The sequence below is a fragment of the Centropristis striata genome, chromosome 17 (genome assembly GCF_030273125.1).
Source record: "Centropristis striata isolate RG_2023a ecotype Rhode Island chromosome 17, C.striata_1.0, whole genome shotgun sequence".
NCBI classification, from domain to species: Eukaryota; Metazoa; Chordata; class Actinopteri; order Perciformes; family Serranidae; genus Centropristis; species Centropristis striata.
The window spans coordinates 10,834,010-10,859,371 of NC_081533.1; the positions used below are offsets into that span (position 1 = coordinate 10,834,010).

General features: G+C 38.1%; 4 protein-coding genes across 5 annotated transcripts in view; 3 read left to right on the plus strand and 1 right to left on the minus strand.

The window, feature by feature from the left end:
- Positions 1–7,389, minus strand: part of arhgef11 (Rho guanine nucleotide exchange factor (GEF) 11) — a 44,473-nt gene extending 37,084 nt beyond the window's left edge. For both annotated transcript variants that reach the window (XM_059354851.1, XM_059354850.1), the window contains exon 1: positions 5,856–7,389. In XM_059354851.1, the coding sequence (XP_059210834.1) occupies positions 5,856–5,890 (35 nt within the window). In that variant the 5' untranslated portion in view covers positions 5,891–7,389. The remainder of the gene's footprint in view (positions 1–5,855) is intronic.
- A 2,101-nt stretch (positions 7,390–9,490) lies between these two features.
- myadma (myeloid associated differentiation marker a) lies at positions 9,491–16,182 on the plus strand. Its single transcript, XM_059354935.1, has 2 exons — positions 9,491–9,602; positions 14,656–16,182. The coding sequence occupies exon 2, from the start codon at positions 14,771–14,773 to the stop codon at positions 15,614–15,616; it is 846 nt and encodes a 281-aa protein (XP_059210918.1). The 5' UTR covers positions 9,491–9,602; positions 14,656–14,770; the 3' UTR covers positions 15,617–16,182.
- A 2,073-nt stretch (positions 16,183–18,255) lies between these two features.
- LOC131990172 (GTPase IMAP family member 7-like) lies at positions 18,256–22,647 on the plus strand. The gene is made up of 4 exons (XM_059355570.1): positions 18,256–18,262; positions 19,670–20,019; positions 21,360–21,854; positions 22,639–22,647. Exons 1-4 carry the CDS (start codon positions 18,256–18,258, stop codon positions 22,645–22,647), a joined length of 861 nt encoding a protein of 286 aa, XP_059211553.1.
- Positions 22,648–23,330: 683 nt separating this feature from the next.
- On the plus strand, positions 23,331–25,018 carry LOC131990015 (GTPase IMAP family member 4-like). Its single transcript, XM_059355397.1, has 2 exons — positions 23,331–23,943; positions 24,477–25,018. The coding sequence occupies exons 1-2, from the start codon at positions 23,937–23,939 to the stop codon at positions 24,776–24,778; spliced, it is 309 nt and encodes a 102-aa protein (XP_059211380.1). The 5' UTR covers positions 23,331–23,936; the 3' UTR covers positions 24,779–25,018.
- Positions 25,019–25,362: the final 344 nt, after the last annotated feature.

Sequence of the window (25,362 nt, forward strand, 5' to 3'; positions counted from 1 at the left end):
GGGATTAAAATGAGCCATTTCTTGTAAAAAACAAATGATTACAAATATATTTGAGGGGCACTAAAGGTCAACTTGTACCCAAGCGACAAGACTTTTGTCAGGGACTGTACTCATACAGATTGTAAACACTGAGAGCAGCCGCGGCTTACAGCAAGATATTTATTTAAGAGTGCGTGACGCAAGGAGACACAGTGTAAACACTGCAGTGATTTGGTGTTTTTCCATGTTTGACAAGGGACAATTTACCACAAAAACACAGTTAAAGCAGGACTGGGCTGTGTTTTATGATATTATATCAATATCTTGCAATGGAAATAGATATTTTCTTTTATTTTGGAGGTGGAAATATGGTATTCGTGTTGTCTTATACTGGTTTTAAAGGCTGCATTTCAGTAAAATTATGTACATTTTCTTCACCAGACAATTCTAGATGTTCTATTATTTGCTATACAACATTTTTCTAAGTGCCCAAAAGTGCCATTAATATTGAAAATTGTGTCTCCACATGCCATACATATTGAATAATTTGCATTTTTACAACCTCTCCTGTCCTCTCCTCTCTGGTCTGTGTAAACAGCCTGCAGTTCTCTCTGATTTTCTAGTTATTCCAAACGGTTTATTTTTGGCAACTTTCTAAATGAGACATGTACAATAAAGTGATTTTGACAGAAATATTGCAATCTTCAAAACTTTCATAACCTATGATCTGTTCAAGGACTGTTGGAAAGTTTCAATTGCGGCTTCTTTCTACAATAAATGGTGTATTTTTGGCAATTACTTAAAGAAAACATACGTGGGGTTTGGAGGGTTAATCCAATTTGTCATTATATCCACATTACTGATGATTATTTATCTAAAATCTCATGTCATCTCAATGAAAATATTTGGTAAAAGCACCAATAGACAACCTACAATATTTTCACAAGATCAATATTAAGGTAAAAAATATCACATTATTTACGTTTTCTATTTAGCCCAGCCCAAAATTAATGTTAGGATCCCACCCAGATAGATTTGTTGTATCTAACTTTTAAAAGCGGTTGCTGAATCATAAAGACACTATGCACTTAAACGTCATCTAATTAATGACAATGTGACATAAAAGAAAAAACTTTCTGACAGCAAGTATTAAAATGTGCTGCCTAGGCCTGTGTCAATAACACATTTTTTTAGGACGATATATTTTCCCAGAAACTATCACAATAAACGACAGTATCGTTGTATTAATGTCGTTTTTAATTTTCTAACGATATTAGAGCATAATAAGTACATCCTTTTCCACAGCAATGAATTCTTAAATCTCGAGAATATTAAACATTGGAATTGAAATGTGGAAAAGAAATATTAAAATATCCTAGATAAATAAAACATAAATAAATAAACTACAACCAAAACAAATAAAATAGACTTTCAGGCTCTGTTAACAAAACATTGCACTGAGGTGAATACTATGTATTATCTTATTTTATTATTTAAGTCCAGAAAAAAAACTATTGTGTCCATTTTTATATGTCCAATGATAAGTCGATATAGTATTAATGGTGACAGGCCTAGTGCTGCCTTCTTAGTCTTTACACCTTCTTCTTTTGTTTTTCATTCAGGTTCATCTGGTTCTTCAAATCAATTTGCACATTTGTTTGTGATGTTGGCAGGTTTGTTCAACTATTAACCCCACAGTCAAACTATTTCATTTGTTTCGCTATTGTCTCTAAATGTCCATGTACGTGCAGCATGGCCTGGTTCCAGTTCTGACTGCAAAAGCAATATTAAAATTTTCCTACTGTAGCAAATATTCTGTGTTATGTTCGGGGTGCATGTTTTGCTGCATAGTGTCATTATTAGGGATGGGCGTTTGGAAGAAACCTGCCAACTCCATTATCTATAATGTTAACGATCAATTAATCGATTAATCGCTGCATGCATACATGTGCAAAATTTAAATATATAAATAAATATATACACAGTGCCATGCAAAAGACTGTTTTTATAAACGCTTTTAATTTGAAAGGACGAAAAGAGACTTGATCCTGTCGATGGTAAAACTAACTCAAAATATTATAAAATTATAAATATAAATTTTATGTTTTAGCCCCCAAAGAGGCATGAGGTTAGTTTTCATAGTAATCTTGCATATTTAAGTTTGTTTTGTGTTTGAATAAGTTTTGAATAAAATTAAACCTAGTAATTCATACTAGCAAGGTTTGATACAGGAAGCTAGTTTTGCGCAAATTAAAACTCTTGTATCTGTGTGTTTTATAATTGTTATTGCAACTAACACTTTGCAAACTGTAGCTTTATCCAACTTAATTCTCAGCTCATTGGCTTATTGACGTACGGCCACAGAACTGAACACTCGGCTGTGTTTCAGTTCAGTGATACTGATACACAGTCAGAGATAAAATTAAAATTAAAAAATACACAGATCGATTAAAAATTCCACGTTAAATCGATCAAATTCTTAACGACCAATTCATTGATCATCGATTCATTACTCCCATTTTTTTTTTTAAAGGTTAAAAAGTGATTGCAATAAAAGGCCATGAGCCCCGTTAAGGTCTGGGGATATTAAGCTGCTGCACCTCTGGAGCTCAATTGTGCTGAAACAAAAAGTCAAATTATGGCTATGTAAGAAAACAGCTAATTTGATTCTTGAGTATGTCAACTGTCATAGAAAATCTTTTGCTGGTTCTTGATTTTCCTCTTTTTTGTTTACCTGTTTGGTCTGATAACAAGCATGATAAAGACTTGAACAGACTCTGGGAAACTAAGATTAATCTAAAACTTAATGGAGGCATTAAATGATCATGCAGAGGACAATTAGATGCATCCTCTAAAGTATGGCTGGGCGATTTATCGATATAAAAAATAAATTGATATATTTTTAAATGTGATGTGGAATTAGACCATATCGCATATATCGATATAGTTCAATTTTTTATATATATATATATATATATATATATATATATAAATATATATAAATGCCCTTACTAGGGTCATTTCATATAAATATATTTATTTCAAAAGATTTGCCTATTTTATTTCATGGGATATTTTTATTTAAGATGTTTTTTATTTAAATGTGCACTTTATGGAGCTTTGATTTTATAAAAAAGGTACTCCTGTTGTTAAACGGTATTTATGTTCACTTACATAAACGGTTTAAATAAAACTACTTGTGACATGTCATATTTGGCTCTGACTTTGACTGAACATTTGCTCTCACTTTGCAATAAAAATATCAACATACATATCGTATATCGATATTCAGCCTAAATAATTGGGGATATGACTTTTGGTCCATATCGCCCAGCCCTACTCTGCAGCCAGTCTGAAGCCCTGAAACAACAAGAGCAGCCTGGCTGAGAAATCTGCTGCCACAGCTGTACAATCTGTAGGTGTCATTAACCCCAAAACCCTGACGTAAGCTCTCACTGGACAGCTGTCCTACCTGAACGGGTGGGCGTTTTTCTTATTGGCTGCCCTGCTGTCACATGACACACACACACAGACACAGTGGAAGGAACGTGCACGAGAACAGACACACACACACACACACACACACGAACACACAGGGGGAAAAGGGTTGACAGCAGGAGAAACAGGAAAGACACATGATCAAGACAAGGATGCATCTCACAGTAACAGGAACACAGTGGTGATGTGGTGATGACGGACAGTAACACACAGGGTGAAGTACAGAGCGCTGAGTTTTAGCCAGAGCAGGTGAAGAGTCACAACACGACACTCAAGCTACGAATGGACACTGAAACGTACTATAAGCAAAAGAGGTGGAAATCTTTCGGAATCCTGATGAATTTCTTGGTATCAGGATTAACAAATTATCAGTTTTTGTGCAAAAAATGCCATTTCAAATATGTCGATTTCCTGCTTGTCTGTTTTATATCATATTGAACTGAGCGGAGAAACTTGAATGGACATTCTTCCACTATTTTCTGATTTTTTTCTACCAAATAATTAAGTGATAAAGTGAAGATTAATCAATAATGACATTGTGAGTTGCATTCAATACCACTATTCAATTTAGAAACTATCCTAGATTGAATAAATAGAAATGGGGGATTTTCAGGCTCTCACGCCAGTGAAATGCAACATGAAACATATCTGGCAGTTAAACGAACTAGTCACGATGAAGGTCACTTTCTGACCGAACAGGAAAATAAAAAAGGGAAGTGTGACCGTGCATCTTTAAAGTTGCAGTTGTTTGCATCTATGAAAATAACAGCATGAAAGTGCAATTTACTGCAAAAGGAGAAGTTGATGTGTGTTTTTGAGTTTCGTATCGTTTGTGATGTGCTGGAGTTAGCTGACAAACTAACAGAGCATTAACAAACAAGATCATGCAAAGCTAATTATCAAGCTATTAAATCCAAAATATGCCAAAACGCTTTACTTTCTTGGTGTGCATTCACATATCCATACTATCATATTCTCAAGTAGTAGTATACCAGGATATCCTACTGCATGAGGTCACATTTAGCTATATGCAAGCCAGCATGCTTTTCTGGCTATTCTGAACCCCCAATGCTTTAAGCACCATACAGTATACAGTTATGGGGAAAAAAATTATACCATTTCCCATGGTTGTCTTAATAATGATTTTAGTTATTATCAAGAAAACCATGGAAATGTCTAGATATCAGCTCTTAAATAAACTCTTATCAGCTATTTTTGTTATCATTATATTTGTCCAGACAAATGTACCTTTAGTTATACCAGGCATTAAAATGAACAAGAAATTGAAGAAAACAAGGGTGGTCTAATATTTTTTTCAAAGACTGTATGAGCAAAGATGGCAAGGTGCAATATAGAGGTTAATGCAAGAGAAGATTTTTGAGCCTGGAAGTTGTCCATGAGGGAATGAGTACAATGTATAGAATTAGGTATCATATAAATGCAAAATGCTCTATGCTTGAAATTAGGCATTGTGTCTGAGAGCTTTATGCCCAAGTTTATTGTATGCAAACTGCATGCAACCGTATATACTTGCACTAAAAGTAAAACTTCCACACTTTTTCTTTTTACTTTAAGCTCGTACTGTAGCTGCCCTTGCAAAGTATGCCGTGTTGCATGCAAATGTTTTTTGGGATAAACTATGCCATCGTGCCATGACCCTCTGGCTCAAATACTGTATGCTGGTTAGAGAATTGTGGGTCAGAATTGCCATAATAGCATGCTGGCTTGCATGTTACGAAATGTGACCAGATGTAGGACATCCTTGTATTTTTGGCATAGTGCATTTGACATACTAGGTATTGGGACATACTAAATCTTTTTCTGGCATACTAAATAGTACAGTAGTGTGTTGCACTGTGTTATTGCTGCCTGGTTCCCTTTTGTTCCCTCAACAAACTTTGTAAACAACCTTTTTCTTATTTTTACTATTATTGTCAAGTGTGTTGTATTTTCCAACAACTTTTGCATAAATGTTGGCATCCAGTTGCTGTTCTTATGTTAATTCCACATCGAATTGTGTCATGTAATTTGCTTACATTTAAGGTGCTATACAAGTAGTTTTTCATCATATTGTTATATATGGTATCACTATGCTTATAAGAAGAAAAGGTTAGTTTGTAGTAACAATTCTAAGGCTGCTTTTGTAGTCATGTATACTGTATTTTGCCCTCTTTTTCCTTCTTCCTGAGAGCAGTTCATCACCTCCCAGTAAACACCCTGTCTGACTAGTTTTTCCAGAGGCCAGACTGGACCTCAGTCAGATAAAGACGTGTCAATAGGCTGATCTGGGAGCACTACATTTTTGAGTAAGGCGTTGAGATGTATCCTTAACCACATAAAGAGAAACTGTTTGGGTGTAGTGGATGTGAGGCTTGTACCTGTCCAGTGTGGAGGTGGGTTGGCGGAGACTCATGTCTGCAGCCTTGTGACACTCCTCTGCTTCCTGGTGCGGAGATCAACACTGTCACTGGGCCTCTTTTATCATCATCCCCATCATCATCATCATCTCTTCAGTTTTTCAGTCCACACAATGGGGCTCTCTGTTGTGCTTTGATCAGATCTTCAAGCTACCGGGAAGCGGGTTCAGATCAGACAGAGTGCTCCTCATGTTCCCATCCACCACAGTGGTTCCAGTTGGGTGCAAGTAGTACTTTAAAAGAAAATGCTACACTCAAATCACCTCAGAATCCCTCTTGACTAGGTTACATTAGTGGTTAAAAATAAATACTACAAGTGAGACTGTTAGTGGCTTTGATGCAGTGGCTCAGCTGTAGTGGAAAATGGATAAAGGACAGTCTGCTTCCACAAAGATCATCAATCATGAATGAATGGCTGATATGTCTCGGTCAACAACTCCCATGCCTTTTCAGTGTCTGTGTGAAGCTAATTCTTGGCTCATAACTTTAAAGTGGCTGTTTCAACGCGCATAACTGACGTCCAGATAACAACACATTACCTTGATTGATATGTAGTGACACCGTGCATTAAAATAATTAGCGTTAACCAAAACCCCACACGCAGTCAGACTTGTTTACATGTGTGGCTTTTAAACCATGTGTGCCAACCCCAATAATCCCATCAGCACTGCTTTAACGTCTCTCAATCTGCTTGGATAATGTTTAGATGGAGTTTAATTTTGATGTTAACTGCACTGATGTGTATGTGGCTAGCTAATAAAAAAATTACTCCGTGCAAAAATAATAATAAACGTACCTCAGTTTGATGAGGTAAAAGATAATTACCACCCTACCTGTAACCTGTAATTTACCTGTTAGCCCAATGTAAACAAAATAATGAAAGCAGAATAAAAGTAAAAGGTGCTTCTCTGATCTGAGTTGCTACTTGTGTAATTATTCAGCTGACTAGGGGTGATAACGACCATCTGAAGCGGCCTGCTGTGTCCAGCTAGCGTTAGCTTCCTGAAGTTAGCTCTACGGATGGGCCGAGCTCGAGCCGCGGCATGGCGTTGGTCCTGAGGCCGACCGAAAGCGCCGTTGGTTCGGCTTACAGCTGCGTCAACGAGTCGGTCCTTTTGGAGGTATAGCTCGCTAACCAGCGGGTTGAAAAGCCAGCATGACTTTAACTGCGAGATGTGTGTTGAAGTGGTCGAGGTGGTGCAAGTCCATACAAATCCCAGCAGCTCGATATAATCCCGTTTTGGTGCAAATTCAAACACTAAAGCTGCATGTTAGCCAGCTAGCTGTGAAGCATCCAGTAAAGCTCCACCTCAGCTCCTTTTCCCCCAAAAAACAAGCCACAGTGGTAAAACCCGGACAGGCTCCTCTCTCCCGTGGTCTGCCACAACACTCACAAGTTACAGTTGCATGTGTCTATTGTCTTTTTTTTTTTAAATCCCAGTTCTTTAATTAATGATCTCTGCTGTGTTGTTATCCTGCTGTCTTGACTGGCTGCTGATCCACCACCATGTTAGATCAAACAGAGCACAACAGCGCCCCCACGGCGCATGGACCTGGTACTGCAGCCAGTTTGCCCCATCATAATGCTAATGCTGCTGTCCTCCATGAATCAATGAAAGCTGCAGTGAATTAGCAAGAAATCGACCTACAATATCGTGACCCTGTTAAAATAATCGCCTAACTCATTTTTCAAGTTTAGCAGGAAACACAAAAAACTTCACCACAAGTGTAACATATGACATTTATTGATCATTTCACTCAAAAAGGATGTAACAAAGGATGGCTATTGGTATAGTAATAAAATAAATAAAGAGAAATAAATGACCAATGGCAATTTTTTGTCTTTGTGACTTAAGCAAGATATGGTAACACTTTATTTTGAAGGTGTCTACATAAGAGTCACACAAGCCTGTCAGAAACATGACATGACAAGTACCATGAGCATTAATGTTACTTCAAAGTGTCATTAATGTTCATGACACATCCCATGTCATGTTTATGACACGCTCATGTCACTCTTATGTAGACACCTTCAAAATAAAGTGTTACCATATCTTGCTTAAGTCACAAAGGCATGTTCAAAAAATTGCCTAAGTCACATTTTATTTTGATTTAGGCATAATAAATCCCCTTAAGTCACACACTTGACATAGGCCATTATCTTAAAGGGGTAAAATCACATGATCTGATCAACTGAGGATGTAGGAGATTTTACCATAGGTGGCCGGCGTCATGAGGAGATGATTTAGGAAAAAAAAAACCAATTTTGACAAAAAATGACTTAGGCGATTATTTTAACAGTGTGACGATATGCAAAATATAAACACCAGGAGTGAAAAGTGACATTGGAAAAGTCTTAAACAAAAATACTAGTATTATAAAAAGGAAAGAGAAACTTCTAACCAGTCTGCTTTTAAATGTCCAAAGATATCCCAGTACCCCAAATTTTTCTTTAAGGACTGACTTCTTTTCAGCATAATGCACGTTCAAAGAGGAGAATATGATACACATAAACTGACTGATTACAGTGTTTAAGCATTACTTTCCTGCATCTAACTCTTTGCAATATACTTTATTATGCATTTAAAATCAGGGTTTATAATGTTTTAAACTACTTCACTTTTCACATTTTCATAGAGATATAACAATGTATTATTTAAAAATTTTCCCCCTGCAATAGTGCTTTATATGTAATGTAATGAATATAAGGGTATTGGCCTACTGTTGTTTGCAAAATGATTACATACATGCATCAAATTTTTACTGTTATTAATTCACAACTAGGAAGAAAAAACATATATGCCCCGTAAAAAGAAATAAAAAATGATAATCATAATAATAAGTTATTTTACAGATGATTTTTAAAATGTAATAATAATGATAATACTTTTAAATATATGTATCTAAAAAATATATATCTGTAGAATAACTGAAGTTTTTTTTAATTTTATCTAATATTTGGCAACTTTTCCTGCCAGATTTTTTAGTTAAAAAAAAAGATTTTCTTTTATATTCAATTTAAAGTTTTACTGTAAGAAAACAGAAAGTTCCCTTTAAATTCAGCAATTTGATATCTATTTTTTGTTATAGTAGTTTTACATAGAATTCACTGTAATCCAACATGCAAGACCAAGAAGCAATTGAAAAAATATAATGTCCCATTATAATAAAAAAAAAAAAACATTTAATGGTTCATATTTGTATTAAAAGTAATTTACCCCTTTATTGCACTTAATGTAAAAAAAAACAACAACATCCCTGTAAAATAATACAGTCCTTTTTTTTTTCTTTTCCTGTTTTACAGTGTGCATACAGTCAGCTTCTTCTGATGCACAATTACATGCAGATGTGCGGACACCAGATCTGTTAACTTTTTTTTTTTTTTTTTTTTTTTTTTTTCATCAAAGCGATACATCCTTATGGCGCTCCCACGAGTAATGGGGGTAGTGCCTGAGAATCATGGGTATTTATTTTTATCTGGCGCATGATGAAACACTTGAATAGAGGAATTGCGATGACCATAGCGAGGCTCGGAGAGGGTTTCAACACTTTACCAAATATGGCCAGTGCGGGGCGTGGGATCATGCATTCTGCTGTGAGGTATTGGGTGGATGAGAGCCGGGGATGCGTCTCCAAGTACGCACGGTGTGAGGGGAACTTCAAGCTTATGGCAAAAACGTGGAAGACCAGCTCCGAGCCAAGAAATCGGTAAGATCAACCCCAAAAACATGTGTTTCTTTTGTTGTCGAAGAGTTAAGGAAGTTAGCAGGGTTTTTATTAGTCTATTTTTGGACAAAGAGCTGGTTCCCATAGCACAGGGTGGGCGCGGTATGTCCGCTATCTGAGACGACAAAAACTCACTTCATGTTCCAGGTATTAACGCGTCGATTTTACCCTGAAACGTTCATGCAACTTTCATTATAAAGCTGCTGTGTCTGCCTGCCACCTGGCTGATTTTGGGTAAAATAATGCATACGTACTGGTGTGTGGTAACGCTGTAAAAAAAAATTAAAAAATTAAAAAACCTACAAAAAAAAAAAAAAAAAAAATACGGTCAAAGTCTGGTGTCCACAAATCTGCTTGTACTTGTAGACGACTCTATGCTGTAAAAAAAGTTTTTAAAAAAGTTTAAAAATAAATAAAAAAATAATATATATATATATAGAAACCTCAACAAAAACCGTAAAAATTCTGTCAGCAAAAGTTGCCAAACACTTACCATCAAATAATAGTAACAACCGTAAGTTATTTTACAGAAAGTTTCTTTAAAAGTACGGATAATATACAGTAAATGTCTGAATTAATATGTATGTTCATATTTAATATGATGGTAGAGACTATAACGTTTTTTTTTACTATTTATTTTTACATTAAATTCAAAGTTTCACTGTCAAAACTGAAAACTGCCTTAATTTAAATTTTTCTTTTTTACATTTTTTTGCAATATGTGTATTTTTTGTATTTTTTAAACATAGAATTCACTGCAATTTAACATTCAAGACCATTAAGCAATTAAAAAAAATATTGTTCAATTATATTAATTTACAGATTTCAACATCCATTTATGGTTAATATTTGTAATAAAAATATTTTACCCTCTTCATTGCATTTTGACTTAATTAAGTAATAAAATCATGTAAAATAATACAGTTAATTTGTGGAAAATAACTTTTTTTTTTGTACAGTGTAGTCATATGAAGCTTTCTCTGTTCATATTCTCTCATTTCAAGCCAGTGCACATTTTCAATTATGAAATATAAGATTTATACAGCAGCACCCATGAAACCAAAGTCTGGTTTCCTGTCAGCCGCCACACAACCACATCTTACTCAGAACATCTCTCGGTAGTAAGCCTGGCTGACCAAGTATGAGCCGTGTGTTTAAACATAAAGATAACCGATTAAACTTATCTTGACCTTAACTTTGTTGTATTATCAGCTGGGATCTGATCTGAAAAAGAGCTGATTTTTAAATCTTCATGCTCGATTCTCAAAGTCATTAAGTGCTTTGTGTTGCTACCAGTTCATGCAGGCGTGCCATTTGCTTCCTTCCTGTGTACGAGGCTCGTTGCACAGAACAGGAAGCGGGGCACTGGAGTTAATGGCTAAATAGCAAATTAAGTTATCAATCTTCAGGTTGCATTAGCAGAACGAGGGAGCCAAGAACAATGCACAGTTGTTGGACCTGTGGAGTGACGCTCGTGGCTTTTGTACCTTAAAAGCTGCACTGCTTTACTTATACAGTCTGTGCATGCAAACATAATTAGTACCATGTGCAAGAAAGACACCTCCTCCACCCAGAGTTAAGTGCATTAAACTTATAGAAACAGCAGGATCGCTCCCTCTGTTTCTCTTCATGAGCTTTCTCCCTCTTTTTCCCACCCATAGTTTTTTTAATGGAATTTTTCCTTATCTCACTTTATCTTATAAATACCTAGGAACACACTGGTAGACAGCACATGGAGCAACTGGCAGGAACTAAAGCTAAAAATAGGTTACTTTATGGAAACAAAGCACGTTATGAGGACAGAAAAACGACTGTAGCCATCATGACTGTGCATATATCTGAAGACTATCTTAAAACAATGGAGGCAGTTTAATGTTGTGCTCCGTGCATTAAAACATATCTAAAAAAGAGCAGGCTGGTGCTCACTAACAACAAGAAGAAAACTGGATGCATATTTTTTAAAGGTCTCCTGCAAGAGCTGGTTCAGTGTATCACTTGAAACCAATCCAGATCTGAGGCCTGTTTAGCTGCAGATTGTGAAGGGTTTGCACACCAGAGAGCACCAAACGGTTAAGTGCATCCTGGAGTCACAAACGTGCAACACCTACTTCCGTTTTAACGGAGGGACTTTCCAACTCCTTTAAGTTTAAGCAGACAAACTTCCACTTCCTGTAATCTGCAGGTCACAGCTCGTACACGTTCCTCACACATTCCTCAGTTCTTTACACAACTTAAACTGAGCCGAGGCATGTCTATCAGTGATGAAACAACTCATTAATAATCACATTTATCACTTTGATGTTTTAGTTCACCATTTGACATCACAGTTTGTTTTTTATGTCAAGATATTCAGCATTTTAGGGTTTAATTATCCTGGAGGCCGAAAAGGCTGTTGATAAAATAAAAGTGATGGTTCAGATGTTTTGAAGTGGTTTGAGGTTGTAAATGTTCATGTTCGTTGATTGGAAGCTCAAGAGTAAACACAACCAGAGAAAAAAGACTGGTCTCAATGCAGGCCTTTATTTAGGTGACAGGTAAAGTTTTTTCAGCGCTGGACTCAGACTGACATGCTCTCTCAGGATCCCAGTCAGAATGAGCCCCGATTTCTGTAATAATTCACATTTAATCTTTTTTGGGCTGGACCTGCCCTGTACAGATTGGACTTACATGCAACCGAGTTCTACTGGCCAGTTACCAGTGACATGAACAGACCAACAGCTGTGTCATGCCCGTATGATGTTTGTTAAACACAATGGCCCTCATTTATCAAACAAGTGTACGACAGAAAGTGAGCGTAAAGTGGGCGTACGATCTTTCTAACACAAGGCTCGGCATTTATCAATTTGGACGTGAGCGGAGGGTACGATCAGATCTCACGTCTGCTCTCAGCTCGTGTACGCAAATTGGAGTCAGCGTGAAGTCCACACGTCTGAGTGTTCTTTAAACAGAATACTAGCCGAGGCTATTAAATGTTGTTGTCTTCTGCTATTTACCGTTATCGGGCTCAGACACCGGAGCGTCAGCGTCTCCTTCACCAGCGGTTCTGCCCGAATAGAAACATTCCCAAACAGCGCTGCCACACAGTCCTCTGAAAAATATAACAACCTCACGGGGGGTTGAATGGTCCACTGCTACTCTGCTGATTTCCTTCCTTCACTTCTTATGCTGCAAAACAAAATCAGTTTGTTGTGTTGCAGCTGTTGAACGTCAGTATTTCACTGTTTACCTTTGAGAAATTCCTCTTCTTTTGGGATTAAAACTTACTTTAAAACATTGTTTACCTCCTTCAACCAAAAAGCTTTAAAAAAAAAAAACTTACCAAACTTGTTTGAGTATATACGTAACTATAAATACTTTTATTTCAAAAACCTCCGTCACTACGTATTTCTGTAATATGTCTATATCGCCAAAATGGTGCAGTTTGCTAATATAGCTGGGGGGGGGGGGGTGATCCTCTTTTTGGCCGTATTGCGTCCTTCGGTGTCGTAAACTCTCAGGGCGAGCCATCTGCATCGGGTATATATTATATATATATTATATATAATAGGGCGTGGTATTTAAATGACGCTTGTTTCGAGCCGCCACATTTATCAACAGCTGACCATTCTTACGCTGTGATTGGTGAGATACGCTCGTTTGATAAATCACACGTGAACCCTGACGTAAGACAAAATATACACTCAGATCTCTCGTTTGATAAATGAGGGCCAGTGTGTGTGAGAGTGTTGTTCTTACAGGCGTGTTTCTATGAGTTACAAAACCTAAACATGATAATTCAAGTAAAACATTTTGACCCTTTTGACATGATTTTGCTTATCCATAGTCTGTGTATTACCAACAGCTGATCTTAGTCGGCACGTCCCCAGTTTGGAGAAGCATGCAGGAGTACTGGCCTGAAAGCTAAGCTGCTGTATATGGAGGCAATATCAATGGAAGTGAACACTATATTTAGAATAATTCCACTGCATTACCTTGCTGTCACAGCCTGGGGTCAGTGTAGTAAATCCAGCAACTCACTTGCCCGACTAAAAAGAAAACACTTTGTTTTTTCTGGAGCTGATGATGGAAGTGCATTTGGAGTGAGCGGTCTCACTTCCCTCTCATCTCTGTTGAATGTTGCACATGTGAGAAACTGGCAGGGGGTAAAGACAATATTTATAAGCTAAATTGCAAGCTAGCATTTAAATTATCCTGGAAACAGGAGTATAGTTGGGTGGTGTTAAAGAATGTGGGTAAAACTGAAACCATGTATTGTGCAGTTTGCCCCAAGTTTGTGAACCATGTAGATGAAACGTCATTTCTCAAAGCGACTGAGTGGCATAAGAAGAAACAATCAACTTTAATCTTTAGTGTTATTTAATAACCACAAATAAATAAAATAATTTGTACACAAAATGTAAGCAAAAATTGACTTTAGGCAAGTAGATTTCTGACCCACCGGCCCTGTTAATGTTGAGCCCCACAGCTCTTTCTAACAGGGAACTGAAGCTGTTATGAATGCTCTCTTCAAAGCCCCCAGACTCCATTGGTAAAAACAGTAATTTCAAACCCTAATTAAACCCTTAAAACACCAAAGTCTCTAAATGAACACAAAAACAAACAAACAAGACAGTAGTAGACTAACAACTCCTGTGTTTTGTGAGCTAAAATGACTGTTTTTGTCAATGGAGACTGGTGGTTTTTACGAGAGCGCAGAATTCTTACCTACAGAAGGTAATACACTGATTATGGATAAGAACCTCATACAACCCCACTCCAAAAAACCCAAACTATCCCTTTAAGCAAAATATGTGACACCATATATCAATTGTTTGCCAGTAAATAAAACTAAAATTAAGTTGGCAAAACTGAACATTTCTTCATTATGGGCTGTTGAGGCTTTTAGGATGCATCTTGAAGTTAGGTCTAAGGCATTAATAGGAGAGGAAAGTTAAAAGCTCCATAGGATGTTTGGATTTCACTGATAAACTCAACAGGTTTTCCATCTATAAATTTCAAAAGCATCTGATTACTCTCTCCTTTTGTCTTCCTACAGAATATGTGACAAACATCGACAGAGTGTGTGACAAGCGACCAACACAAGACCTCACGTTCAGTATTAAAGACTCATCTGAAGTATCACTTTGAACCTGACTGACTGTGATCCCATAATGCCACTGATTGTATTCCCCACCTCCCAGCTGCTATGGGTGCGAGTAGCCGCCCTGCTGTTCACCTGCGTGGCGTTCAGCGTGGCGGCGCACGGAGCCTATCTGCCACACGGCGGCATGGCGGACTGGTGCATCTTCTGCTGGGCGTTCAGCTTCGCCTGCACCCTGCTGGTCCTGCTGGTGGAGCAGTTCGGCCTCCAGGCGAGAGCCCCAGTGTCCTGGACCAACTTCCCCATCACTATCGCCTGCTACGCCGCCCTCCTCTGCCTCTCTGCCTCCATCATCTTCCCAGTTTTTTTCCTCAAGGACCAGCGGTATGGCGACGCTCGCGACTACCGCATTGTCTCCACCGTCTTCTCCTGCCTGGCAGCCGTAGCCTACATGGGCGAGGTGAGCCTGACCAAAGCCAGGCCAGGAGAGGTGGCGGGCTACATGGCTACGGCTCCGGGCCTGTTGAAGGTTTGCCAGACCTTTGTCGCTTGTGTTATCTTCATCCTGGTCAGCGACCCCATTGAGTACGACCGCCATCCAGCTCTCAAGTGGTGCATGGCGGTGTACTGCATCTGCTTCATCCTCTCCATGGCCGTGGTGGTGCTGTGCGTGGGCGAGTGCACCGGCTGCCTCCCCATCCCCTTCTCTAAGTTCCTGTCATTTTACGGGCTCCTGGCGGTTATCATGTACTTGACAGCTACCATTATCTGGCCCGTGTTCCAGTTTGATAAACAGTACCGCAGAGGCCAAGCGCCGCCAAAACTGATCGCTGCCACGGTGCTCACTGCCCTCAACTTCCTGCTTTACCTCGCTGACCTGGCCTACACTGCCAGACTCGTGTTTGTCACTGCCTGACAAGGGAAGAGACACGAGAAACACGAGGAAGAAAAAACATAAAGATGCTAAAAGCTTAAGTGGATTGGTGTAGCTGCTGCTGAATTTCTGACAAAAAAATCTTCCTTTTTGGTGTAAAAATGTCCTGTTAATAGTAGGAAAGCCCCCGAAAATAAAAGAAAACGAATTTACAGATTGTACATGTTTGAATATTACCAGATATCTACAATGACAGTATTTAACCTTTAATGTGAAATGACCCGTGCTAAATGTGCAACACAAGATGTAAAAGTGGGATTTTACATGATAAAATGACAAAAACAAATGAATCTGTTAATCTGTTGAAATCCAATGAAGTCAACACACTGGAGCAGCAGAAGTGAAGGGAGAAGAAAATGTGTTTACTGTATCTGAGACATACGGGCACTCTGAGCCCGCTGAGGAAGCCTCTAGTGCTCATTACAACCTCACTAAGCTTTGTTCCATATCCGTCTCATTATCTGTTGTTAATAAGGGTTTGTCTTTATCAAAAGTATCAGTACTGGCACGTTTGAAAGAATGTCATTTGAGCAAATAAAGAGTATACTTAAACCAATGAATATTGTATTTGTTTTAAAGCATGAGATGGAATCTGATATGTATTTTTCATGACAGAAGACTTTTTTATATTCTCATATTGTAGACCTTTTTATCATTAACAAAAAAACAGACATGGCAGACTGGTCTCCCATCAAAAACAACAATATAGGGTTTTTTTACGGACAGCAAAATATGACTCAAATTTACTTTTTAAACGTTCCTCTGATGTTGTAGTAGTGATTGAGACTGACGCAGAGGTTAAATGGCAGATTTCACACTCGGGGCTGATGGGTCCAACAAACTGGATTTCACCCAGGAGAACAAGGTTTGTGTCCTGTGTTAAAACAAAAGTAAACTAATTTTTACGTAACTTCTGTGGCTCACGTCGCACTCGTTACTATTTGACTTCCGGCATTTTAGTACATTTATTTACCTGTTAACTTTTTTATAACACCTAACCAGGACATTTTTTGCCCTAAACCTAGGTCAGTGCTTTTGTAGCCTAAATTCACCAAAACGGCAGCCTTCTTTACAACCACGGACCGTACATGTATAGATATGTATAACAAGGTGTGTGCTATTTTTCAGCTCCGTACCACGAACCAAAAACTAGAGTTATTATGGCTGGTATTGACAAATCATTTAGGTTGGAGATCTTGTTGCACATGGAGATGAGAGAGGAGACATTTTAAGCCAGTTTTATTTAAAGGGAACTACGCCCACTTTTTTAATTCATACGTGTTATTTCTATGATGTCAGACAGCCAAAAGATATTGGTAAACATGAACAAAAACTCAATCCAAAAACTAGAGGGCTCAAGATCAAGTATAAAGTATGAAACAGACAAGAACACTGGCAGCACCCATGTTCTTGGTATATGAATAAAAAATGTTGTTTCATAACTAAAAGGCACCACAATAGAAAAATACTGTTTTTGTGGATCCACATAATCAGTCTCCCAGCCACAGACTTTCCTCTCTAGTTTCTGGCTTTGAGAAAGACGAGCTCATGTTCACAAGTATTGACTGACCTTTTCTCACCCATTTACATCACATATTGGAACTTTTAAATTAAGTGTTGTTCCCCTTGAAGATGAATGCAAAGACATTTTAATGACCAATCATATTTTTTTACTCAAAACTCTTATCTAAAGTATCCAGAATGCTGCAGCTGCTGCTGTGCGGTGGTGCATGACATCATATTTTCTTGGGAAGCCAGATTCATGAACATGTGGGACACCTTTTTTTTCCCCAAGTAGCAACTAGCTAGTTGAAAAGTCAAAAAGTTCTCACTTACCAGAAATGTCCTCACTATGCGAGAGAAAAACAACAAAACACACACACACACACACACACACACACACACACACATCCTTGTACTTCTATCTTTGTGAGGACACATAATTCATTCCCATGCCCTTTACCCTAACAGTTACCATCACAACTACATGCCTAACCCCAACCTTTACCTTAACCAAGTCTTAGCCCTCAAACAGGTGTTAGAAAAATTGCATGAGTAAACCTTGAAAATTGAATAATATGACACCAACAGGAAAATACCTCACCAATTATTTCTGCGCAGTCTTTGATGGGGAAATGATGAGCTGGAGACGTCCAAGTTCTCAGTTTAACAAAAGTTTTATTACAATACGTCAAAAAATGTGCATTTTACAGAGATCTCCGGGTTCAAAAACTAATGTCCCTGAATACAAACAGACGTGTTTCAGTTCGTGAAGTCTGAACCACGACTCTCTCCCTGAACCCATTAAAATACTAACATTTGTTTACAAAACATGCTGGTCGATTTCTTGCAGGAAGTTCCACCTTCTTGATCCGCTGATTCGCCAGTTTTAATCAATACAAAACGGCACGTCATGCCACCTGGGCATACGATCTTGCTGCCCCGGAAATGTCCTCTCTTCCCATAAATATCCTCACTATGTAAGAACTACAGATAAACCCCCTCCCCCAACACAGATTTACAGGAAGTGAAAGGGAAGCTAGAATTAAAGTTGCATCAGAGCAGGAAAACAGACACACAGGACAGTCGTCTGGTAGATACAAATGATTTCTTCTAACAACATGGACGGTGAGTTAACGTTACTTCTCTCATTTATTCTCCAAAACTCCAACACTATTTGTTAGCACTGCTCTACGTACATTACAATATGACATAGCATTTTGAAAACTCATACTTTGGCTTATTTATCATAAATCAGTACTGGTTAATGTAAAATGCAGCATTCACCTGGTTGGTAACATTTCAGCTGAATAGTCCCTGTCATCTGTATGTAAAACATTTATTGAGAAATAAAAGCAAAGGAAGGGAGGAAAGTTTCACTTCAACCACCAAAAAGTATCAAGCGGTGCACTAGACAGAGGTCATTGTGTTTGGGCGTCATAAACATTACAGCGACTGTGCTGATGCTCTGCCCCCCTCACTGGGTTCAAAAAACTGCTCTATCATGAGGAGCCTTGGTGTCACTTTCGACAGTGATTTTAAACTTGACAAGCAAATCGGCTATGTGGTCAAAAGTGCCTTTTTCCAGCTGCGACTTCTGGCCAGGGTAAAACCGTACCTCTCTCCTAGTGACCTGGAGAAGGTTATTCATGCTTTTATCTCAACAAAGCTGGATTTTTGCAACTCGCTGTATGTAGGTCTAGACCAGCGCTCATTGTGACGCCTGCAACTCGTACAGAATGCTGCAGCGCGTCTTTTAACAGGCACAAAGAAACGGGAACACATAACCCCAGTTCTGGCCTCTCTACACTGGCTTCCTGTCCGTTTCAGAATAGATTTTAAAATCCTGATGTTTGTTTTTAAAATTTTAAACAGATTGGCTCCAGCATATTTGACCGAACTGATACAGGTTCACAGACCGACTAGAGCTCTGAGGTCTGCAAATGAGTCCTACCTGGATGTGCCTAAATGCAGGCTAAAAACTAAAGGCGATCGCTCTTTTGCAGTGGCTGCCCCGAAGCTGTGGAACAGTTTACCGCTGCATATCTGGTCGTCAAAGACATTGGACAATTTTAAATCTTCTCTTAAGAGTCATTTTTTCTCCCAGGCTTTTGAACCTGCGTGAGAAGAAAGTTATTTCTTTGTGTTGTATTGTACATCTCATCTCAAATATTATTAGATTAAATTGTCTTTTATTTTTATTTTGTGAGTTTATTGTTATTCAATTATGTATCTTGTATTGTATTGGATTTGTTGTGATTCAGTTATGTAAAGCACTTTGGTCAACCTTGGTTGTATATAAAGTGCTCTATAAATAAACGTGACCTTGACCTTGACTACATTCCAGTAACCTGTAGATGGCAGCACAGATCTGCATTAGTTTAAAAGAGAAATAAATATGGAGTGAAATGTGAAGTTTTATGAAAAGTTTACAAACATGGCAGTGATTTTTGTAATCATATTTAGGTGTATCTTCTTGTATGAAAAAAGTACAAAAAATGCACAGTATTAATGATGGACTTTATTTTCTTTCAGTGCCCCACACAAAGAGAATTGTCATCTTGGGAAAAACTGGAGCTGGGAAAAGCAGCCTGGCTAACACCATATTTGGAGAGAAACTGTTCATGATCGGTGACACTGCCATCTCTGAAACAAGAGAATGTCAAGCAGAAACAAAATCTGTCAACGGAAGAAGCATCACTTTGGTCGACACTCCTGGTTTCTTTGACACAGACAGACCTGAGGAGGAGCTGAAGGCTGATATAGTGAGGTGTATCACAGAGTGCTCTCCTGGGCCTCATGCTGTTCTCATTGTGCTTAAAGTGGAGAGATACACAGAGCAAGAAGAGGCTGTCATCAACAAAATAAAAGAATACTTTTCTGAAGTATTCTTCAGAACGCCTAAACAACTTTTGTATAGTTTGTCTTGCTTTGAATACACATAAAAACATGCATTCAATATTCATTCTCTTATGCTTATCCATTACACACACACACACACACACACACACACACACACACACACACACACACACACACAAATACGCACGCACGCACACACACACACAAAAATGTTGTTTCATGACTAAAAGGCACCACAATAAAAAAAAATACTGTTTTTGTGGATCCATCAGTCTCCCAGCCACAGACTTCTTCTCTGGTTTCTGGCTTTGAGAAAGAGGAGCTCATGTTCACAAATATTGACTGACCTTTTCTCACCCATTTACATCACATATAAGTGTTGTTCCCCTTTAAGATGGATGCAAAGACATTTTAATGACCAATTATATTTTTGACTCTAAACTGTGATAAGTACATGACATACTTTCTAGGAAGCCCAGCCCAGATTCATGTACATGTGGGACACTTTTTTTTAAAAAGTTGAAAATAAATAGAAAAAAGTGAATATATTTTTTAAGTTAAAATTGAATTGAAACTGAAGTTAGGAATAGTGCAGCAACTTACATCCCCCCATTTAACAGTATTTCGTACTGAATTAGTGTGCAAGAAAACAAAAAGTCGTACCACATCATCCCAGTCCCAAATCTGTCCATCTTGGAACATCACTTCCTTCTTATCTTTTCTCTTTTTCTCTTGCTGCGTGTCTTTCTCTCTCGCTCTCTTTCTGGGGGGCGTGGTTGGAGCTGCACAGTCACGTCGGTTCCGCTTAACTTCTTTTTTTTAATATATATATTTTAGGTGCAACCATATGATACAGTGCCCTATCATTACAACTGTTCGCAATAGTATTTCTTGTAATTTTCTTTTATATAAAGCTGCGCCCCCCTGTAGTTCCCCTGCACGCCCCCCAGTTTGGGAACCACTTCCCTAAACTAAACCTGAACCTTAAAACCAAGTCTTCTTCTTCTATGAAGAAGTGAAAACTGGCTGAAATGTCCTCTCTTCCCATAAATCTCCTCGATATACATATTGAGGAGATTTATGGGAAGAGAGGACATTTCAGCCGCCGGGCTCCACCAGGTGTGCCGCCGGTCCCGGTGGCACACCAAGGGAATGTCAAGCAGAAACCAAATCTGTCAATGGAAGAAGCATCACCTTGATCGACACTCCTGGTTTCTTTGACACAGACAGATCTGAAGAGGAGATGAAGGCTGAGATAGTGAAGTGTATCACAGAGTGCTCTCCTGGGCCTCATGCTTTTCTCATTGTGCTTAAAGTGGAGAAATTCACAGAGCAAGAAGAGGCTGTCATCACAAAAATGAAGCAACTCTTTTCTGAAGAAGTCTTTAAATACACAACAGTTCTCTTTACTCATGGTGACCAGCTCGATGAAGGACAGACAATTGAGCAGTATTTCTGCAATAATAAGGCTGTGAGTGATCTTGTTAAGAAGTGTGGAGGACGCTGTCATGTCATTGATAATAAATACTGGAATAATGACCAGCAGGATGAATACAGAAGCAACAAGTTCCAGGTGGAGGAGCTCCTCAAGACAATAGATGAGATAACTGAGGCAAACAGAGGAGGCTGCTACACCAATGAGATGCTACAAGCAGCAGAGGAAATTATCCAACAAGAGGAGGAGCGCATTAGAAAGTCATCACCAAACATGTCAGAGGAAGAGATCAGAGAGCAGGCTAAAGTCAGCACATTCAAGAAGCTTATGATCAAACTAGCAGGTATTGCAACAGGTGCATTGTTAGGAGCTTTGCTTGGTGTGGGAGTTAGTGTTGGAGTAGTGATACTAGCTTTAAAGAAGGTAGCAATACCATTAATAGAAACAATCAAAGACGTGGTAGAGGCAAGTGCAGCATTAAAAATAGCAACAGGAGGAGCAGCAGCAGGAGGAGGAGCAGCAGGAGCAGCAGCAGGAGGAGGAGCAGCAGGAGGAGGAGCAGCAGGAGCAGCAGCAGGAGGAGGAGCAGCAGGAGGAGGAGCAGCAGGAGGAGCAGCAGGAGGAGGAGTTGGTTCTGTGTTACCCAAAGTTAAAGTGGCAGTTGTAGGGTCAGCTGCAGTGGGAGCTGTGATTGGAGGTTTTACAGGATATTATGCAGCTGAGGATGCAGAGACAGTACTGGAAGGAGGACAGAAGGCAGCAGAGGCTGTCTGGGATGGAGCCAAATCTGTTTCAGATAAAGCAAAAGATTTCATGGGCTGGCTATCACACCCCAAAAAAGAATAGAGCCAAAACATGCTGTCACTCTTGAAGACAGGGAAGATAATTTATCATTAAAAAGTCACATCTTCCTGTAGATGAAAATCCTATCTGATCTGATCTGATCCTTCCTGTTTATCATTTGTATTTTATTTTATAATCCATGAACTACTGCTCACCTGTGTTGGTTTGTTTCTCACAGAAGTAGAATTTATTTGTGGTACAACTCTACTAAACATGTTCCTTCAGTTATTTTACACTTTATTACTTAAAAATGTAACTCTCATTATATTTCTGATGCAATTTAACGATTCAATAATCCAGTAAGCCCCTTATGTTTTAAGGGCCTTAAACTTCTATTACAGATATTTGGGCCTGTCCTGTGTAGGTTTTTTGAGACTGATATAAAAAATAAAAAAAACACTTCAGACATTTGTGAGCAGGAATAAAAACAGACCATGTTTTAATATGCACAGGTAATCAGAAGGATGCTTTCTTAAACAATATTTAACATTATTATACATCCACAATTCCAAAAGAAAATATAACAATGGGATGCTATACTGATATATATTTAATGGAAAATTGTAATAAGACAGTATATTTTATGTTTAAACTGAAATGTTTGTTTTTGTCAATATTCTGAATTTGATGCATGTTTTAATTTACGAATTTACCAGCCACTATTCTTTTTTATTTTTAACCAGCCTGGCACCATTTAGTAATCACACTTTTATGTGTACGCCTAAACAACTTTTGTATAGTTTGTCTTGCTTTGAATACACATAAAAACATGCATTCAATATTCATTCACTTATGCATATCCATTTTACACACACACACAAACACACACATACATACACACACACACACACACACACGCACACACACACACACACACACACACACACACACAAACAAACAAATACGCACCCATCCTTGTACTTCTATTTTTGTGAGGACACATAATTAATTCCCATGCCCTTTACCCTAACAGTTACCATCACAACTACATGCCTAACCCCAACCTTTACCTGAACGAAGTCTTAACCCTCAAACAGGCCTTTGAAGTTGTGAGGAGCAGATGAAATGTCTTCTCTTCCCATAAAATCCTCACTATGTAAGAACTACAATTAACCCCCTCCCCCAACACAGACTAACAGGAAGTGAAAGTTAAACCAGAATAAAAACTGCGTCAGAGCAGAGGGGAAAAGACACACAGGACTGTCGTTGTCATGGAATTAATTTGAAGATGTATTAAAATATCTGACATATAGCAGTTTAAATATGCATCAAACATGTTTTGATAAACACACAGAAATCTGACCAACAGTCACAGTCTCTTTACAGGAAACTTCTGCTTGATTAAGATCAGAGCAGCTCTGATTCAAGAAATCCCAAGTGTGCACGGATATCAAAAGTGGAACATAACAGGAAATAACAGGACATTAAAACCTTAGTTACACAGAAACATTGACGCACGAACCTGCAAGATAAAAAAGAGACACAGAGTGTTGTCTCGCTCAGTGTTGTTCTGACTTTTGGATTTGTCTATCATATGTTTTTGATACTTGCAAAATAAATCCCGCACAAGGCTGCTATTCGAATCTACCTGGTCGTCAGTTGTTTTTCTTTAAACATTTTCTACAACATCGTCTGGTGAATCAAATTATTTCTTCTAACAACATGGCTGGTGAGTTAATGTTACTTCTTTCAGTTATTACACTACGTACATTACAATATGACGTGGCACTTTGAAAATTCATACTTCGACTACTTTATCATTATAGTGATCACACTTGAAACCTAACTAATGTAGTTAAATCAGTACTGGTCAATGTAAAATGTAGCATTCACCTGGTTGGTAACATTTCAGCTGAATAGTCCCTGTCATCTGGATGTAAAACATTTATTGAGAAATAAAAGCAAAGGAAGGGAGGAAAGTTTCACAAAAACCACCAAAAAGTACCAAACTGTTCACTACATCCCAGTAACCTGTAGATGGCAGCACAGATCTGCATTAGTTTGAAAAGGAGCCACAAGTTTGAGTCTAATATTCTCTCCACTTCACCATCTGATGGGAGTAGAGAGAGATAAATATGGAGTGGAAATGTGGAGTTTTATTAAAGGTTTACAAACACAGATACTCCAAATATGGTACTGATTTTTGCTTGTATGAAAAAAAAAATAGGCATTGTATTTATGATGGACTTTATTTTCTTTCAGTGTCTGACACAAAGAGGATTGTCATCTTGGGAAAAACTGGAGCTGGGAAAAGCAGCGTGGCTAACACCATATTTGGAGAGAAACTGTTCAAGATTGGTGACACTGCCAAATCTGAAACGAGTGTTTGTCAAGCAAAAACCAAATCCGTCAACGGAAGAAGCATCTCTCTGATCGACACTCCTGGTTTCTTTGACACAGACAGACCTGAGGAGGAGCTGAAGGCTGAGATAGTGAGGTGTATCACAGAGTGCTCTCCTGGGCCTCATGCTGTTCTCATTGTGCTTAAACTGGAGAGGTTCTAAAATCCTCCAAGAACACAAATTTAAATTTCCAAGTATTTCAATGAGTTCTCTATAAAGGGCTACAGCATGTAACGAGGCGTGACTATTTCACTGTAGCCTGAGATGTAAATTTACCGTAGAACCTGAACACTATTCAACTGTATTGATGTCGTAAACTTTAAAACGTTTAAGCGTAAATCTTAATTAATTAACTGCACTCAAAAAATTGTCATGTTTTTTTAAAAATACAGATAAAATTCAGTAAATTTTTCAGCAAATTTTTCAGCAAATTCAGCAAAAACAAGTTTTGCTGCCAGACTTTTTCTCTTCTTTTTTCCCCCTTTATTTTTACAATAAGTACTGTAAACAAACAAAAAGTTACCTTAATTTTTTATTCAGTAATGTGATATCTATTTTGGGAATTACTAAATTCACTGTAATTTAACATCCAAAACCATTAAGCAATTGAATAATATTGTACAAAAAATGTCCCATTATATTATTGTACAGATTTTAACTTCCATTTACTGTAATGGTAAATATTTGTACTGAAAGTACAAAAATGACCTTCCTTGTGTTATTTGCACTCAATGTAAAAACAAGAA

Bases quoted from the DNA above. Each gene is read 5' to 3' on its own strand.
- myadma (XM_059354935.1), top strand. From the start codon at position 14,771: ATGCCACTGATTGTATTCCCCACCTCCCAGCTGCTATGGGTGCGAGTA.
- LOC131990172 (XM_059355570.1), top strand. The intron at 20,020-21,359 runs GTATTCTTCAGA...ACAAAAATGAAG, and splicing joins TAAAAGAATACTTTTCTGAA to CAACTCTTTTCTGAAGAAGT.